The sequence below is a fragment of the Belonocnema kinseyi genome, chromosome 4, assembly GCF_010883055.1.
Source record: "Belonocnema kinseyi isolate 2016_QV_RU_SX_M_011 chromosome 4, B_treatae_v1, whole genome shotgun sequence".
Lineage (NCBI taxonomy): Eukaryota > Metazoa > Arthropoda > Insecta > Hymenoptera > Cynipidae > Belonocnema > Belonocnema kinseyi.
In genome coordinates, this window is record NC_046660.1 from 63,709,640 (window position 1) to 63,728,050 (window position 18,411).

The 18,411-nt window shown below is 27.5% G+C and overlaps 1 protein-coding gene across 1 annotated transcript in view; it reads left to right on the plus strand.

Annotated features, from left to right (window-relative positions):
• Positions 1 to 18,411, plus strand: part of LOC117171403 (muscle-specific protein 20-like) — a 313,553-nt gene that overhangs the window by 267,296 nt on the left and 27,846 nt on the right. The window contains exon 3 of the mRNA XM_033358682.1: positions 2,107 to 2,236. Within this exon, the coding sequence (XP_033214573.1) occupies positions 2,107 to 2,236 (130 nt within the window). The remainder of the gene's footprint in view (positions 1 to 2,106; positions 2,237 to 18,411) is intronic.

Below are 18,411 nucleotides of genomic sequence, written 5' to 3' on the forward strand. Positions count from 1 at the left end.
CACCGCTTCATGGAGAGACAACTGCATACTATGTACTTCCCTAGACAGTTGTAACACAGAGTGTGCTTTCTTACAAATTCTTTCCTCTGCTTGACATCTTTGCTTCGGAAATGTGGACAAAAAATTATAGAATGCTTACCTGTAGATAAGGAGCACGACAGTTCTCTGATTGCAACATTGTGAATGTGAGTTGTCTCACCACCCCTCTTGCCATTTTGGAAGCGACTACTATCCTTAGTAGAAGATGAACCAATCGAAATTGAAGCCATGTTCTCCACGGCTTCCAGCGTGCTGACCTTGCCTGTCAGAAATTTGTTGAGTGATTCAAAAGTAGGCTGGTTATCCGAAGGTCCCAGTTGGTCCTACCATGACTTGCGAGTAGTTGCATCCAACCGCTGAGCTGTCATAAAGACAATTTGATCGTCCCATTCATTCGTAGGTCGATACAAGGAAGTTAAAGCGCCGATGACCTCACAAGTATCATTAAGTAAGGAACGGAGTTCAGTTGAGCTTTCCCTATTCATCCACTTTAATGAAAACTGCTTAGTCAAATAGCTGTTAACTAATAGTCAAGCGTTGTCATATCTCTTGACTAAGGTCTGCCCCGTCCTTTCGAAATTAACCTCGGTGGTCGGGATGCTGGCTATTCATTGAGCGGGTTCCCCACTTACACTCAGTTTCAGGTAGTGAATCTTTTGTACGTTAGGGAGTTATGTATCCCTTCTCACTATGGAATCAAATAGATCACGGAAAACTGGTCACTCCATATACAATCCCGAGAACTTGGGTAGTTTCAACCGTGGAAACGTCTTTTGTCTTTGAGTAACCGCAGGTACTACGGATTCCTTTTATTCAGAAACTGCCCAAAAAGTCCATCATGTAGGACTTTGCCGCTAAGTATATTTCCTCACAAACTGTAAATTGGTCCTTCAGAAAATATGGCTTATCCTTATGGAGTTTACGAACTACCAAAAGCTGATCGTTATTCTTCGTAAACAGATGTTTGGATGAATTCAAAACTTCATAAATATCGGGAATCCTAAGGTCATATGATGAGTGGATCCCGTGACCAGATTCCTACCTTGCCGACACAATTTTTATTTCCTAACTTGTTTTTTTACATAATTATTAGAATTTAGGATCGAAGACATCTTTCTTAATGCTTTTTATACTATATATTGTCCCAAATTTTTAACTTGATGTGGCGCTGCGTGTGATATTAAGTTAGGAAATAAAAAAAGTGTTGGTGAGGTAGAAATATAGCCACTTGGGCCACTCGTCAAATGGCCTTAAATAAAATATCTCGAGATCTCGAGTCGAGAATCTCGAAATTTTCTATTAGATGTTTTTGATCTGCATGAAGTTTTGAATTCACGTGAGTGAGTTTCAAGAAAATCTTAAAATTGTCTCAAATTTTCCCGAAGTCGTCTCGAATGCATCACTAATGAGATGAGAGGGTAATTAAAAATCCATTAGCTTAACATTTTTGTTTGCATTTATAAAATTATATTGTATGGGAACTTACATATTATTAAAATAAATAATAAACAAGAACGAACTATTATTAGATGTATCGAATAAGGGACTCTATAATATATTAGACAAAGAAAAAATATCACTTACATTTTTAAAATGCTGTAGCAACAACTAATATGAAGAAAAAAAGAAAGCAAGTCATTTTCAGCAATTTTATTTGAGACAACTCCATTTTTGAGAATTTAACATAAACTAACACTTTTGATGGCACCTCGTGCGAATTTATAAAAGTGGTAATGATCTGATTTTTCATGAAACTCCATAGTAAATACAAAAGATATTTCTTATTGTATCATTTTATGATGTACATTTTGTGATGCGAAAAAAATTATTGCACCCGCGTATTAATATTCTATATGGTAGGAAATTTTATTATTTATGCAACGATAAGTGAAAAAATATTCAAAAAGATGTTCACAGAACAACAACAAATAACTTAATGTTTTCTGATTTCTCTTTAGTGGATATTTCTTGCTTTCAATCTATAAAAAGAGCGTGTCTAAAAGGATCGGAAATGAGTAAAAATAAGTAATAAAACAGAATTTCTAATATTAATTTTTGTATTTGCAGGCTTTGCCTATGAAGATGCTTTGAGAGATGGTGTCATTTTATGCAGACTCATGAACAAACTTCAACCTGGTATCATTACAAAAATCAACACGTCTGGCGGAGATTACAAGATGATGGATAATCTTAATCAGTGAGTACAATTTCATATAATAGTAATGAAAAATAATAATAATTATTATTATATATATATATATAATTATTAAGACTAATTATCACAACAAAATGTATATTTCAATTTAAAGTACTAAAAAATATAAAAAGTAATCCTAAATTGAAATAAATATTAAAATAGCTACCTCGGCTTCTATCAAATTTTAATTTTAAATTTTAATCAATTCAAATTTTAATTGGCTTTCAGTAATTTGTAACTAACATTTAAATATAAAATTTTATCCCAGCAGGAACTAGAATTAAAGACAGAAATTAATTTTTTAATGTAGGCTTTTATGTCCATTCTGGAATTCGGAGTCTTATTTTTGTCTTCCGTTTTCGACGCTACTTCATTTTGAACATTTTTACAATTTAAAATTCGCCAATATTTTGAAGATTTACAATTTAACACTTCAAGTTGAAAGATACATAATTCGAAATTATTAAATTTAGACGATTTTGAAGCTTAAAAGTCCAGTTTTTAATTGTAAATCGTCTAATTGAATTAAAAATTTCAAATGCAAAGCATTAAAATTAAACAATACTTTAAATTCATAAGCTTGAAATTTGCATAATTTTTAATTGTTGATTGTCAAATTTAAAAAATCTTGAATTTTAAAGATATACAATTCAAAGTTCTACAATTTTAAAGAGTAACGATTGAAAAAACTTGAATTTTAGATATGTATATATAAATAAGCATTCTTGAGTTTTCATGATTGTGATGATAAAAAGTTAAATTTTTGATTCTGAATGCTATAAAAAGAAGAAATTTTAAAATTAAATCATGAAAATTGCAGGATTTTTAACTGTGGGTCTTCAAAAATAAGAATTCTTTCATTTGAATAGATTTATGACTCCAAGATCTGCAATTTTGAATAGTTATATTGTAAAATTCTTGAGTTTTAAATATATAAATTTAAATATAAATGCACACAAACACACACAAACACACACACACACACACACACACACACACACACATATATATATATATATATATATATAAACTCAATATTATTTAATTTTCAAGATTTGTATTTCAATGATATGTAATCCGGAACATTTTTTAGAATAGTCCAATTTTAAAATTTTTGTAAGAAAACGCTTCAATTTTGAAGTCATAAAAATTAAAGAATGTTTTAAATTGTTAAACTTAGCTCTTGAATAATTTTTATTTGCAAAAGTTGCAATCGAAACCTGTTTAATCTTAAAGATGTTTAAATTAAAATTTCTACATTTTATTATTTTAAGGATTAAGAGTCAAGTTATGAATTCTCAAACTTCCAAATTAAATAAATTTTAAACAAAAATTATAGAATTTTTAATTGTAAAACTAAAAACTTACGTAATTTATGATTCTAAACTCTCAAAGTTAAAAACTCTTTATTTTTGAAGGTTTATAAATTTTGATGGTATTAATGGTTTCGGATATCAAAAGTCACGTTTTCAATTCCAAATGTTCTACAAAGAAGAAAATTTAAAGGTAAATCATCAAAATTACAGAATTTTTAATTGTAAGTTTTGAAAATTAATAATTCAGAAATTTGAATGGATATATGATTCAAGGATCTTCAATTTTTTAAAGTTATCATGTCAAATTCTTAAATTTTAAAAATATGTATTGGATTACAAAATGATTGAATTTTCAAAATTGATATTTTAATGGTATGTAATTTGGGGCACTTTTTTTTAGGAAATCTCCCATTTTAATAGTTTGAAATTTAAAAAGATCTAATTTTGGAAAATTACAATTAAAATTTTTTTTGTGGCTGCATGAATCAAAATTTATCAATTTTAATGATTTTGAAAACCAAAAGTCAGGTTTTCCGTTTCAAATTTTCAAAATTAAAGAAATTTCGAAATTAAAACTTAAAAATTATAGAATAATTGTTAATTGTAAAACGTAAGATATGCATAATTTTTTATTTAAAAATGACGAAATTAGAAAACCTTCAATTTTACAGATTTTCAATTTAAAGGTCTACAATTTTGAAGGTATACAATTAATAACTCTTGGATTTTAAAGATGCATAAATGAAAATTCTTGTATTTTGACGATTTTGAAGACCAAAAGTGAATGTTTTCTATATAAAAGCTTCCAAATTGAATAAATTTCGAATGTGAGTCAGTAAAATTATAGACTTTTTAATTGTAAAACTTAAAATTTACCTAATTTGTAATTTTAATTTGGCAAAATTTAAAAAAGATTTCATTTCAAAGATTTACAGTATAAAATTTTCAATTTTGAAAAGCTACAAGTGAAAAGTCTTGAATTTCGAAGATTTATAAATAAAAATGATTAAATTTTGACGATTTCAATGGTTTAGAAAATTAAAATTCAAGGTTTTCAATTCTAAATTTTCTAGAAAGAAGACATTTTCAAAGTAAATCATCAAAACTGCATAATTTTTAATTCTGAATTTAAAAAATAAAAAATTCTTCAATTCAAATAGATTTATGAATTGAAGATCTGCAGTTTTGAAGCTTCATAATATAAAGTACTTAAAATTAAAAAATATATATTGGATTACAAATTATTGAATTTTCAAGTGATTTGGAATACGTTCTTGGAATAGTCTGATTTTTAAGATTTAAAAATGATAACTTCAATTTTAATGATTTTCAATTTAAAAGCCTTTATTTTTGAAGAATAACAATTAAAAATTATCTGATTTCACAGATGCATAAATGCAAATTCTTCAATTGTGAAATTCCAACAAATGTTCATTTTAAAACTAATAGATCAATTTTCACTTAAAAATTTTTTTATTATTTTTGAAACTTGAGTAAAGGTACATTTGTGAAAGAAGATCCCGAATAAAAAAGAAGCTTTCTAATCATTATGATAGATTTGACTAGAAATTATTTAGGTTTTATTTTAAAAGAATAATATTAAGTTTTGGAAATTTCATAATATATAGAAGATTTTCAGTCAATTTTAAAATTTTTTCAGGATTTACAAATTCCTAAGTTAAACTGAATTTAGTCAGGGCGTGAAGAGAATGAAAATCAGTTCTTAAGATTCATGGGAATTTTTTAAATAATTGTTTTGTAAGGAATTTCACAGGAAAATTGAAAAAAGGTCACGAAACAATTTGAATTTTTTCCTAGTATTTATAAAAAGTGTGTAAAAGATTTTTAAGCAAACTTTTGGAGTTTTGTCATATTACATAATTCTAGAAACAATTTGGGTACAGATTTTAAAAGAAATTTGTAAAATTTCTCGAAAATGAAAGACATTTTTTCACGTTCCAGGGAATAACTCAAATAAGGTTTTAATCCGAAAAATTGATTTAAAAATATTATTAAACCATATTTTAAAAACTTTCAAAAAAGAATTAGAAAGATTTTTAGGCAATTATCGAAATTTTGCAAAATAAATAAAAAATGCAGGACAAATAATTTTTAGAAATTAGACGGTTAAGAAAGTCTGTGAAGATTAGGGAAAAAAGAATTTTCCTTATATTCATGTGAAAGTTTTAAATAATTGTTTATATTGAAAAAAATTAACTTTACGATAAACTTGACAAACGATTTCATGAAATTTCGAAAAAGAGTTTACAAGATTTTAGAGCAAAATTGTTTAATTTCGGAAAATTACAAAATAAAAGGAAATAAAAAATCGAATGAATTCAAGAAATATTTAGTAGAATTGAAGAGATTCAAAATGGATTTTAATCTTTAAAATATTTTTAGAAGTGCAGATTTAAAAGATGTCAAAAATAAGCTTTCGGAGCTTCAAAATAATTTCAAAAGTTTTCAAACAAATAAACAAATTTTCTAAAAATTTCAGGGAAAATTTAGAAAATGTTGAGGTAATTTAAAAAATTTTTGAACCTAAATGTCTTTTAAAATGACTTTAATTTTTCATAATATTTATTAAAATCCTAGAAAATAAAAAAATATCTTTAAAATCTTCCAGATTTTTTTTGGCATATCTAAAATATTCAAAAAAAATTTTTGTTATTAATTTTCTCAAGGATCTTACGAAAATTCTATTCATATCAATTTAAAAACAAACTGATGATACTTATTTTCTTGTTCTCAATTTTCAACGTTTAATTCCGACATGGATTTCTTATTACACTTCGAGAAATAATTTTCAATTAATTTGAGTGTTGCAAAAGATAAAAAATATTTGTTAATTGTATTTCTTTAGGATTGACTATACAAATGTTAACACACTTTAGCTTCGTTACAAAATCTATTTGATTTGAAAAATACCACATTTAGGACTTTGTTATTAAATTGTAATAGAAAATAATATTTTATGATTTATAAAATTTCTTGTTTATGATATATAAATATAATATTTTCATCACTATATTTAAAAGTGTTTCAATATCCAGAATTCCAGAACTAATACAAAATAACGAAAAAATTATTCACAAATCCACAATTTAGCCAAAAAAATGGTCAAAAGAATAAATTAACTAATTATAAATTAAATTCGGGATTTTATTTTTGTTAATTAAAAATCTTGTCGTTATTTGAGATCTGGGAAATTTGATAATTCGCTAATAATATATTTTATCGGCAATATCTTTCATTTATTTGTGCATTCCTTATTTATATATTTTTTTATTTATTAGTTCTGGATATCCATATAATTTTGTTGTTGTTTGAATTATGACACTTATGACGCTTTTTCCTCTAGTAAACAAATTTATAAGTAAGTACATTAGTCTCATTTACTGTTTGTCTCTACATTATTGAGGAAAAATAATTATGAAGGTTTTTTTTCATATTTATTTTGTAATTTTTATGCATTTTTTCGATGGTAATGCATGGTTTTGTAAAACAAAATTATTATCGAGCGCAAAGCGCGACAATAAACAGTCGCGTGCACTAGGCGCAGTCAAAATTGCGAGCGAAAAAGTTAATTTTTTTCTTTTTAATATATTTTCATGTAAAGAGTTTATAACAAATTGTAGATCTTTTTTGGTCGTACAAAGATTGTTTTTTCGTCTCTTTTTCCGTTTTTCCAAAAATTTAATTTTTTAATTTTCACTCTTATTTTTATGTTCAAGAGAAAATCTACCCATCCTATTAATAAATTAATAATAACAGAATTGTGTATCCGTTTTGGGTAAACAATTTTTGCACATTAATTTTTTATCTAACTTGTGCCCTTAGGGCAAAATCTAGGGGAAAAATTCTAAAAATACTTTTTTATCATTTTAACAAGTCCTAAGGAAAATTCCGTTTAAAATAAGCCCAAAGTCTTCAAAAGTTTTAATTGTTTTCCGAGTTATTACAATTTATGTATATATATTTTTTATACTTCTCAATGCTACCAACTGCTAATAATTAGACAAGTATTTCCTAAGTAAGAACCAGAAGTGATGAAAAGCGCGCGATTTTTAAACCAAAATTTACAATAAATTTGCCATTTTCAAGAATAAAATGAGGAAAAAGATAACACAATATATAACATATCGAAACTTTATGAAATATATGAAAATAGAAATATTGAGAAAAAAAAATTCCATTTGGTGTTTAAAAGTTAGTTTTGTTAGTTGAAAATTCAGGTATTTTTTATTAAAATACGTCTTTTTAGAAGAAAATTAATCTCGTTAGGAAAATTCAACTATTTCGTCAAAATTTGGTTTTTGGGGTTTAAAAATAATTTTTATGATTAAAATGTTTGAAGGTAGGTTCGCAAAAATTCGTAATTTTGTACACGATTGGAACTCGAAATATATATTTTTGATCATTCTTGTACTTGGTTAAATTTAGTGTTTTTCGGTAGAAAATTAATCTTCTTGGCTACAATATTTTGTTGAAAATTCGTTCTTTGTTTAATTGAAAAATAATTTTTTTAAATGGTAATTTAATTATTCGAAAGTTGGTTCAAAAGTGATCTTTTTACTTGAAAGATCAATTATTTGGTTAAAAATTAATGTCTTTTGCCTAAGATTAATATTTTTGGTAAAAGATTAGGGTTTGTAGTGGAAAATTCATTTTTTGGGTGAAAGATTCTTCATTTTTATTAAAAATGTATTTCCTCTGTTAAAAATTGATTTATTTTGTTGAAAATTCGTCTTGTTTTGTTTCAAAACATTTTCTTAACTGAATGTTTAACTATTTTATGTTTGATTTAAAATATATATTTTGAAAATTAAACTATTTTGTTGAAAATTCATATACGTATTTAGTGGAAAACGCGCCTTTTTTAGTCAAACATTAATATTCTTGATTAAAAGTTTATTTCTTTGGTTGAAAATTCAACTATTTCCTGGAAAATTCATTTTTTGGATAAAAATTATTCATTGTTTGTTTGTTAAAAACTGAACTGTTTTGTTGAAAATTCTTTGTTTGATGTTTGAAAATAATTTCAATAACTAGAAATTAACATGTTCTATTTTTGGTTGAAAATAAAACTTTTTTTCGTTGAAATTTTAACTATTTAGTTAAAAATTCGCGTATTTTGTAGAAAATTAATGTTTATGGTTAAAACTTAATCTTTTGTCTTGAAAAATCGCATTTTTTGGTACAAAATTAATTTTCTTAGTCTTTTCGGTTTTTGGTTTAAAAGTTATCTTTTTTAGATCCAAAGTTAACCATTTGATTGAACATGAATATATTTTGTCCAAAGTTAATTTTTTCTTAGAAAATGAATGTTCGTTTTTTAAAATTCATTTTGTTCGGTGAAAGATTAATGATTTTCGTTAAAAGTTTTTTTTGTGACTGAAAATTTATTGATTTTGTTGAAAATTTGTCTTTTGGATAGAAAAACATCTTCCTTTGAATTTCATATTTCTGGTCAGAAATTCAAATATTTGGTTAAAAATTCAGTACTTGCGGTAAAGATTTATCATTTTCACTTAAAGTATTTTTTTGGGGGGGGGGGGGGGTAGAAAATTTATCTTTCTGGGTAAAAATTTATACATTTTACTAGAGATTTGTCTTTTTTGTAAAAAGTTTATCTTTTTGGTTAGAATTTCAACCATTTTGTTACACATTCATTTTCTTGCAGATAAAATTCAAAATTTTAGTTTGAACTAATTTTTTTTTCAAGATTTAGTAGAAATATTTTTTTTAATCTAAATTTTTGAGTTTCAAATTGAACTTTTTCGTTGAAAAATCGCTATTATCGGTAATTAATTAATTTTTTTTACTAAAGAAATGTAATATTTCATCTTTGGTTTAAAATATGAAATTTACCTTATTTTTAGTTAAAAATTCGACTTTATTGATCGAAAATTAATCTTTTTGGTTGATGATTTATCATTTTAATAGAAAATTAATTTTTTCATTGAAAATTAATGTTCCTGAATGAAAATATAAATATTCCATTTATGGTTGCAAATTGAACTTTTTTAAATAAAAATTCATGTATTTTGTTGAAAAATCGTCTTTTTTGATCAAAAAAATATTATTCTTGGTTGAAAACTCACCTATTTGGTTAAAAGTAATTTTTATTGAGGATTCACCATTTAAGTTTAAAGGTAAATTTTTCGCTTGAAAACTTATCTAAATCTTATGTGTTTACTAGTTTTGTTTTGGTTGAAAATATTAATTCTTTTAACCAAAAATTTGACTATTCGCTTTTATGTTGGAAAGTTACCTAGAGGTAGAGTTCTTAAATTCCCGAGAATTTAAATTCAGGTTATATAACCGAGAATATGGCAAAATTCAGAAGAATTTAAGAGGATTGAAGAATTTATGATTTTTAACAATATTTTGATTGTTCAGGCTATATCAGCGGTTGAATATAAATTATTTTCTAGCTCAGATATATTCAGGAATTACTGTGTTTTATATACAAATTTCAAATTTTCAAATACATTGATTTATTTTTAAAAAAGTTTCCTCTACTTTAAAAGATAAATCTTTAACAAAATACTGGAATTTTTAAAAAAATAATTGAGTTTTTAACATAATAGTTAAATATTCAACCTAACAAGGCAAATAACCAACGAAAAAATGTCATTGTTTATATTTTAGTAAAAAAAGAATGAAATTTATGCAACAAAAGAAAAGAGTTTTAAAACCAAAAGACGAATTTCCAACTCAAAAAATAAATAAAAGTTCATCTAAATTATTGAACCTTCAAACCAGAAGACAAATTTTCTTTACAAAATAAAAATTTTCAAACAAAAAATATGACTTCAATAAAAAATTTAATTTACACGAAACTCGTGCATTTTTACGCAAAAAAATGAAATTTCAAACCAAAAAAATAATTTTTTTTTTACAAAAAAACGCGAATTTTTGACTAAAAAGTATCAATCTTAAAAAATGGAAAAGTTCCATTTTCTGCTAAAAAATAGTTGAATTTTCGGTTGAAAAAGATTTTAGTCTAGTGTTTACGATCAAACTATGCATTTTTTAACAAGCAATAATTTTTCATCAAAAAAATTGAGTTTTCATTCAAAAAAGTATTACTTTTTAACAAAATTGTTGAATTCTGTAGCAAATAGTTGCATTTTTATCAAAAAATATGAAATTCATCTTAAAGCAGAAGAATTGCTATTACAAAAAAAGTTCAGTTTTCATCCAAAAAAAGATTCCAGTTAATTCAGTACCATAAAAAATTGAATTTTTGTAACAAAAAAATAAGTTTCTACGAAAAAAATGAAATTTTGAATCCAAAAAGAGGAATTTTTTCAACCAAAAAGGATGAATTTTCAACAGAACAGTTCAATTCTCTACCAAATAGTTGCATTTTTATCCAAAAAAGATCAATTTTGTACTAAACCAGATGAATTTGTAATAAAAAAACAATTTTCTTTTATAAATGGAACTTTCATACAGAAAATATTTCAGTTCATTTTTCAACACTAACTGCTAACCAAGCAGTTGCATTTTTATAAAAAAAAGATTTAATTTCTGCTAAAGCAGGTCAACTTTAAAATAAAAAAGACAAATTTTAGAAAACAGAGTCGAATTTTCAACCGAAAAGTAGACGAAAAAATGCAATTTTCTATTTATTAAAATAAATTCTGAGATTCTCATAAATTCTCAGAGAATTTATTTCTCGGTTATATTCTCGGTAATATTCTCATTCTCGTTACCATTCTCAAAGTAATATAACCGGCTCAGAACTCTACCTAGAGGATCTCTATTGCTATGTACCGAGGGTGCTTCCTTAAATTCTCGTATATTCTCGAGAAAAAAATCGCTCGAGAACTTACCGGTAAGTTACCGCCGTTCCTGACGTAAGTTACCGCCTATCGAACTCTAAGCGGCAGACGCTTGTCTCGGTTTACCTTATGCGTACTGCACTACCAGCAGGCTGTGGTCACTAATTTGGCAACCGTGAAGACACATACTTTGATCCTGTTTTGCGGGCTCGTTAGATGGCTCTGTAGTACTTTCCCCCGCTACACGTCGCTCAGGGGCCAAAGTTTGATTTATCTCTAACTCCTTCATTGTTTTAATTTATCAAGTTTTTTAATTGCATTATCTACAAATCATCTGGATATAACCACAAGCATCTATTATCTTATCTTAAAAACCTGCGGGCTCGTTTGATGGCACCACCGTCGATTATAGGTCTGCACTTCTAAAGCATTGAGTGACCACAGTCTGACTACCAGATGCTCGCACGATCCACTCGAGCATGTACCTACAGTAAAGTTCTGATCTCCTGTTCCACATTCGACTTTACGCAATCGACAGTGCTTTGCGTCAAAACGTATCTCGAGAGATTTCCAATTGCTGAGTCGAAGAGACACAGCGATTGTCAAATTAGGCCGCCATTTTACTACTATCGACTCTAATCCTGCAACTATGAATCCTCGATAACCGCAAAGAGAAAACGTGATTCTATCAGAATCTTCCCTTCGAACGTGCTAGCCTGATAAATAAGTACCAGCAAAGTCTGAGGTCGGGTTCTCTTATTCATTGTTAAATGAAAAAATTCATTACTAAACATTGTTCAAACATTTTTATCACTATTCTTACTAATTGTTGATTGAAGAACTGTGAAGAATTAACAAAGGAATAAGTTTTTAAGAAAAATCGTGAAAGCATTCACTGAATAAGTATAATGTACAGACTAATTTTGTATTTGCGTAAATTCTAAGATATCTTGAAGAGTGATGAATGAAAGAAAATTTAGTAGCATAAGAGGAGAACATAATGAAGAGAATTTCCTTTAGTCATTTGTGATGCGGAATTACGTGTCTACCTGTGGATTGTCAATCAGAGAAAGAGAGTAAGGGACAAACTTTAGCTCTTTGATACATTCCTGATGAGATATTTGCATACAAAGAGGTATTTCTTTTTTTCTAATTTAGATGGTCTCGCTTTTAGCAGTTGTACTTTTTCTGACCGTCGCACAGTGGTGCGAAATGAGGTGTCCGTGGACATTTATATTTTAGCCGAAACTATTCGAATGAATTCTTATAACAAATGTATTTTGAATTTTAAAAATTAGTTAAATTTTCAACAAAACAGCAGAATTTTCAACCAAAAAGTACACTTAAATTGTTATTCAAGAAAGGTTAAATTTCTTCTAAAAGAGATGAGATAAATCGATACCGCATGATTTTTTATTCAACGTAAAAATTCAGGCGTGTTTAGGAAGGCTATAGGAGAATGTCTGCCTTTTTTTTGTGTAGTGTTTTTACAGTAAAGCCATGGACTAACAATTAGTTGGCGGGGTTTTTAAACCGTTTGAACCTCACAAGAATATTTTTTTCGGTTTAAAACGATATGTATCATATATGATACGCGATGCAGTAGAGGGTTAAAAAAATTCTAAAAAAATAGTTCGATTTAAACCGATAGAAGATTCCAGTTCACTATCTAAAACCAAAATAAGAATTGTAAACAATAAGTTCATTTTCTGCTGAATAGTCGAATTGTTGACCAAAATGTATAACGTTTTAATAAAATTGTTCAAGTTTCAACCAAACAGTTGCATTTTTGTCAAAGAAAAATGAGAATTCCACTAAAACAGGTGCATTTTTAAATCAAAAAGATAAATTTTAGAAAGAGTTAAATTTTTGTCCAAAAACATTTCAATTGACTTTTCTAGACAAAAATAAGAATTTGAAACAATAACTAATTTTTTGGGTAATAGTTAAATTTTCAACAAAATCGTTGCATTTTTCCCAGGAAAGATGTAATATTTGCACTAAAAAGATGAACTTTTAATTCAAAAAGATGAATTTTCTGAAAAAAGATTCCAGTTGACTTATCAGCAACAAAATAAGAATTTTTAACAAAAGTTTAATGTTCTACAAAATTAGTTGAATTTTTATCCCAAAAAAGACAAATTTTCAACAAATTAGTTGCGCTGTTACGTAATTTAACTGCGGTCCCTTAAGAGCTTTTAACATCTCCTAAAATCATTTAAATCCTCGAAAATCTCATTAAATTTGTTAAAATCCTTAAAAATAGCTTGGAATAATTTAAGATATCATAATATCTTATAGGTCCCATAAAATCCTTCCAAATTTTTTGAAATTCAAGAAAATTCCTCAAAAGTATTCGTAAATATATCGGATCCAGATCGGGCATCCTGGTCAGGGCCAGATCGCGGATGAAACACAATCTCAAATCGGGGCCAGGTCGGGACACCAGATCGGTGCTCGAATGGTACACGATCAGTCTAATTATAATCCATTCGTGAATTTCACGAATGGAGATTTAATATAAGTAAACTCGAAAATATCGAATAGTCCTCTCCTTTGGAAGGCCACCTTAATATTTCGAATTTCCAATTAAGTTACTTTTAGTTAAAATGAAAGTACTGCAGGTACGAAAAGAAGAGGTTTCAGACTACAAAATTTAATTATACATTGGAGAAACGTAAGATTATTGTAGATGGTATCAGTTTCGAAGTAAAGATTGGTTTTTATTAAAAAATGGATGGTAACCAGAAATGTTTTAAATAACAATTTTAATTTCTTGAAAAAAAAATGTTGTCTATAAAATTTCTTAACAAATCAGATAATGTTTTTTCGCAAAAAGATTCCCTACAACTTGACATTTTCGAATGCTTCCAAAGAATATCATCGGGGAATAACCTATGATTTACGATTTATTGACATTTTACTGTAAATAAATTAAATTTTTTATCAATTGCATTACATCTTGAAGAATTCGAGAAGGTGGTTGTAGATAATATTTTCGCAAAAAAATTGAGTTATCATTTATTAGAACGTTTTATTTTTTAAATTCTGTTAAGAAGAAATATAGACCAAACAACTTTCAAACAAAAATGAGAATTTTTGAATTAAATATTTCTGGTTGTATTAAGTATTATTTACAGAATATTCATATAATCAATTATTATTATTTATTAATATCGACCTAATGGATGTTTTTATAAGTTTAAATGTCATTGTTTGCAATAAAAAAGAAAAAAAACTTTGTTTAGCATTTTAAACTTCGCGCGAAACCAATTAGATGCCGAATGCGACGCATGCGCAGTTGAGTAACTAGATCTTGTTGGAATCCCTAGACAATTGGCATTTTGCATTTTGATTGAGCTACTTGATTCTGAAATTCATGTTATGAAAATTTGTCCTTAATGTATTTCTGTAATGAATTTATTATTAATACAGGATCAAAGTTTCAATAACATAATCGTTTGCATCACATATTTTATTCTCATAATCTAAAGACATTGCAATTTTGTGCATACTACAATTCATTTATTGTCAATAGATTTGATAATTCTAACTCAACATTAAATCGAAAAACCTTGATGTCTTAAATAATAATTGAAAACAAAAGAATTTTATCAATTTCATTGTATAATAATATTTGACTCATTTATTGTTAAATATACTAATTTTAACTAAAACAATTTAATTAATTATTAATTTATTTGAGGTTAGGTTTCAATGAGCCCGCAGAGTGTAATTACTTACTCTCATCTTCCTCGCACAGGTTCCGAGGTTTACTGACTGATGTTTGGTGCCTCCGAATACGTGGCTTACTCGCCTTATGCATTTTCAATCATTGCTAAACATTATAAACGAGTAGTATCTATAAAAATTTCACTGCACTATCAGAAAAAAATTAAGCAACACTAGTTCTGCGAGCGATTTCTGCACGGGTATATTATAAAAAATATGATATTTGAACAAGTATTATCTATCTTATTTAAACTCAGATAGCAGCATAATCTTAGTTACCTCTAAAAAAAGGTTTTACATTGATAAGAATAGTGTCGCCCATTCTTGATTCGGGAGAGAAGTTGGCTTTAGAAATAAATTTTTGAATAGTTTCAAAGCTTTAAAATTTGTTCAAGACCTAAGCAACTTTAGAAAACAACATATGGCGCTATATAAAAGGATTTTCGCGTTAATATTCATTTTAAATTCAATTTCAATATCAGCTACCAAAAGAAATTACAGAGTTGCACCTGACGATACCGTACAAATACTTCGTGGACAGAGCATCGGCGGCAGATTTGAAGCAGCGGAAATAGGAAGAAGATCCGGGAACGACCATGAAGCTTTCATGCAACCAGTTTCTATTCCACCGGCAAAACGATTTGGAAAAGTTCAACGTGAGATGACTTTCTATACCCGGCACAGAGAAACAATTACTATGGTCCGTGTTGAAGATGATGCATGGTATCCTTATACTGCGGCCCTTGTTGAAAAAACTAATAATGGTCCAGGATTTAAAAATGTAACTCTGAAATTCTACAGCAGGTGGAACATTGGAATTAATAAGCTCGTAACGCTCTATGGTTATCATTACGCAACATAATGTACGTAACTTAATGTTAATGTAAAATGTAAGCAATTACAAAAAATTTTCTAAATCTTGACTATATAAGAGGTTGTCATATTATTTTGCCTTCTCACAGAAACACACTGCTTACAATTAAATAATTGTTAATAAGGAAACTACATCCCGTGCAGAAATTCCAATTTGGATCTTATCGGGGCGAGATCGGGCAGAATTGGGCCCAAATCAGGCTATCTAGATGGGGCCAGACTCGAAATGAAACGCGATGCCTGATCGGGGACCAAGTGCTGCGCCCAGAGATAACCATGTCTAGTCCCGATCAGGCCCATATTAATTTATTTTTCTTATCCTTAATTAAAAGGGATTCTTGAATAAAATAATATTAAAATCGAATTATTCACCTCCTTAACTGAAATTCGAGAATATAAATATCAGGTTACCTAACAGATCGCGATATGAAAAAATTGGAGTATGTCAGACACTTTTTTTTGGAGCAAACGGAAAAAGTCAATCGACGCAATATAACAGCCAGCATTTTTGTATGAAAAAACATTTAAGTATTTTGCAATATATTTTTGGTTTTAATTTCTAAATTGAAGTTGCTTTCAATTTCTATATTGAACTTAATTGTGAAAATATATTTTGAAATAAGTGGATTATAATATCGCACTGGCTCTTTAGGTTATTTTTACAAAAGCGAATATAAATAAGAAGGTTGTATTTACATTCAGATTGTATCAAATAACCTAGAAATACGTGAAAATAAATATGTTTATGACGTCATTGTTGATATAATTCATTTTTACATTCAACAAATTAAATATTACTTTTGCTACTTTTCTTATAAATAAATAACTTCATTTCGAGGTTAGGTTTCATTTTAAGATTCTTAATAAATTTACTTATTATAGTCTTCAACATGTAATGCAGGAATATTTTGAAGTATAATATACCTACGCACTCGTCTTGTGCTCACTTTTGGCATTTTTTCCCACTTATTTGGTCACTTTTACAAATAATAATTGAAATATTTTTGACGCTTGACACTTCACATTAAAACTTGAGCGATTTGTAGTCAACCCACTTTAGTCCCAGAAATTAATGGAGCGCCATCTACTGGCAAGCTTGGCTGTTAATCCGGGGCCTAGAGGGGGCCAAATTTAACAACCACAAAATTGTGTGCCCGATCTGGCCCAAATCGGAAATAAGGCTAACATTTGGCAATTTCTGCACAGGACTGTTAGAAATGTTCGGAAAATTCCGACACATTTAAGATATTAAATCAACTAAAATTTACGAAATTAAGTTGCTATAAATGAAATTTCGTAAGTTTTATAGTAAATTAAATAAATTTGTATTGAACTTCGGAAGCGGTTCAGTATCGGCGTGTGGGAAAGATTTTGTTATGATTTTTTACGTGAGGGGGGCACTTTGTTCTTGTACAAAATTTTTCGGAACATCACACGCTGAACAAACCTGGTGAGTAAAAACGAACCTAACTAACAAATTTTTTTTTTAAGTCAGGGAATTTTATTGCTTAGGGAAACTATCAAGTGAAATAAGTTTGAAATCTTTTCAATTTTAATTTGAAATTAGTTTATTTATTTTATAAAAGATTCTAGGTTTAAAATGTTACAAGTTTACAATTTTGCTCTTTGATTATTAATAAGTTCAGGGAAAATGAAAAATTGGTCAGTGGCAAATTAGAGAAAATAAAGTTTTGCGGCAACCGCATGGTATAATATTCTTGTTAGTAATTTGTTTGCCTTGTATTTATATTAATTTGTTTGCTGTGGTAGTTTCATAGAAAATTAACTTATTTTTTAAATCTCATATTTTAATTCTAAAATGCCAAATAAAATCTTTTTTATTTTGAAAATTCAACTATTTTTCGAAAATTTCTCTTTTTAATTAAAAAGTCATCTATTTTACTAGAAATTCCATCTTTCTTAGATAAAAATGCTACTGTTTATTTGAAAGTTAATCTTTTCTCTGTTTGAGGATACAACTTTTTTTGATGAAAATTGTGGTTAAACCACTTTTTTAGGAAATCATTTTTTATGCATTATTCGTATTTTAGTTGAAAATTAATTTCTTTGGTTGAAGGTTTAGCTATTTTGCTGAAAATTAATTTTTTTGCTGAAAATTTATATTCTCTGGTTGAAAATTCAATTTTTTGCGAATGAATTATACACGATTATTATTTATAATAAATAAAATAACATTTTGTATAAATTTTGCGAGTAAAGTTCTCTAAATATGTAATGTATAGAGACATTATTGTTTGGTTCATTAATTTTAATTTTAATTTGCAGTATATAGTTGTTTTAAAAATAAAAATTTAAGTAAGAGTATATACGAACGAAGTTTTTATGTAAATAACTATGTTATATTATTATTATTATTATTATTACACCATTAAGCCATTTCCCTTTCGGGGTAGGCGTGACTCACTCGGCAGGGGAAAGGAGTAGTGTGTGGATGGGA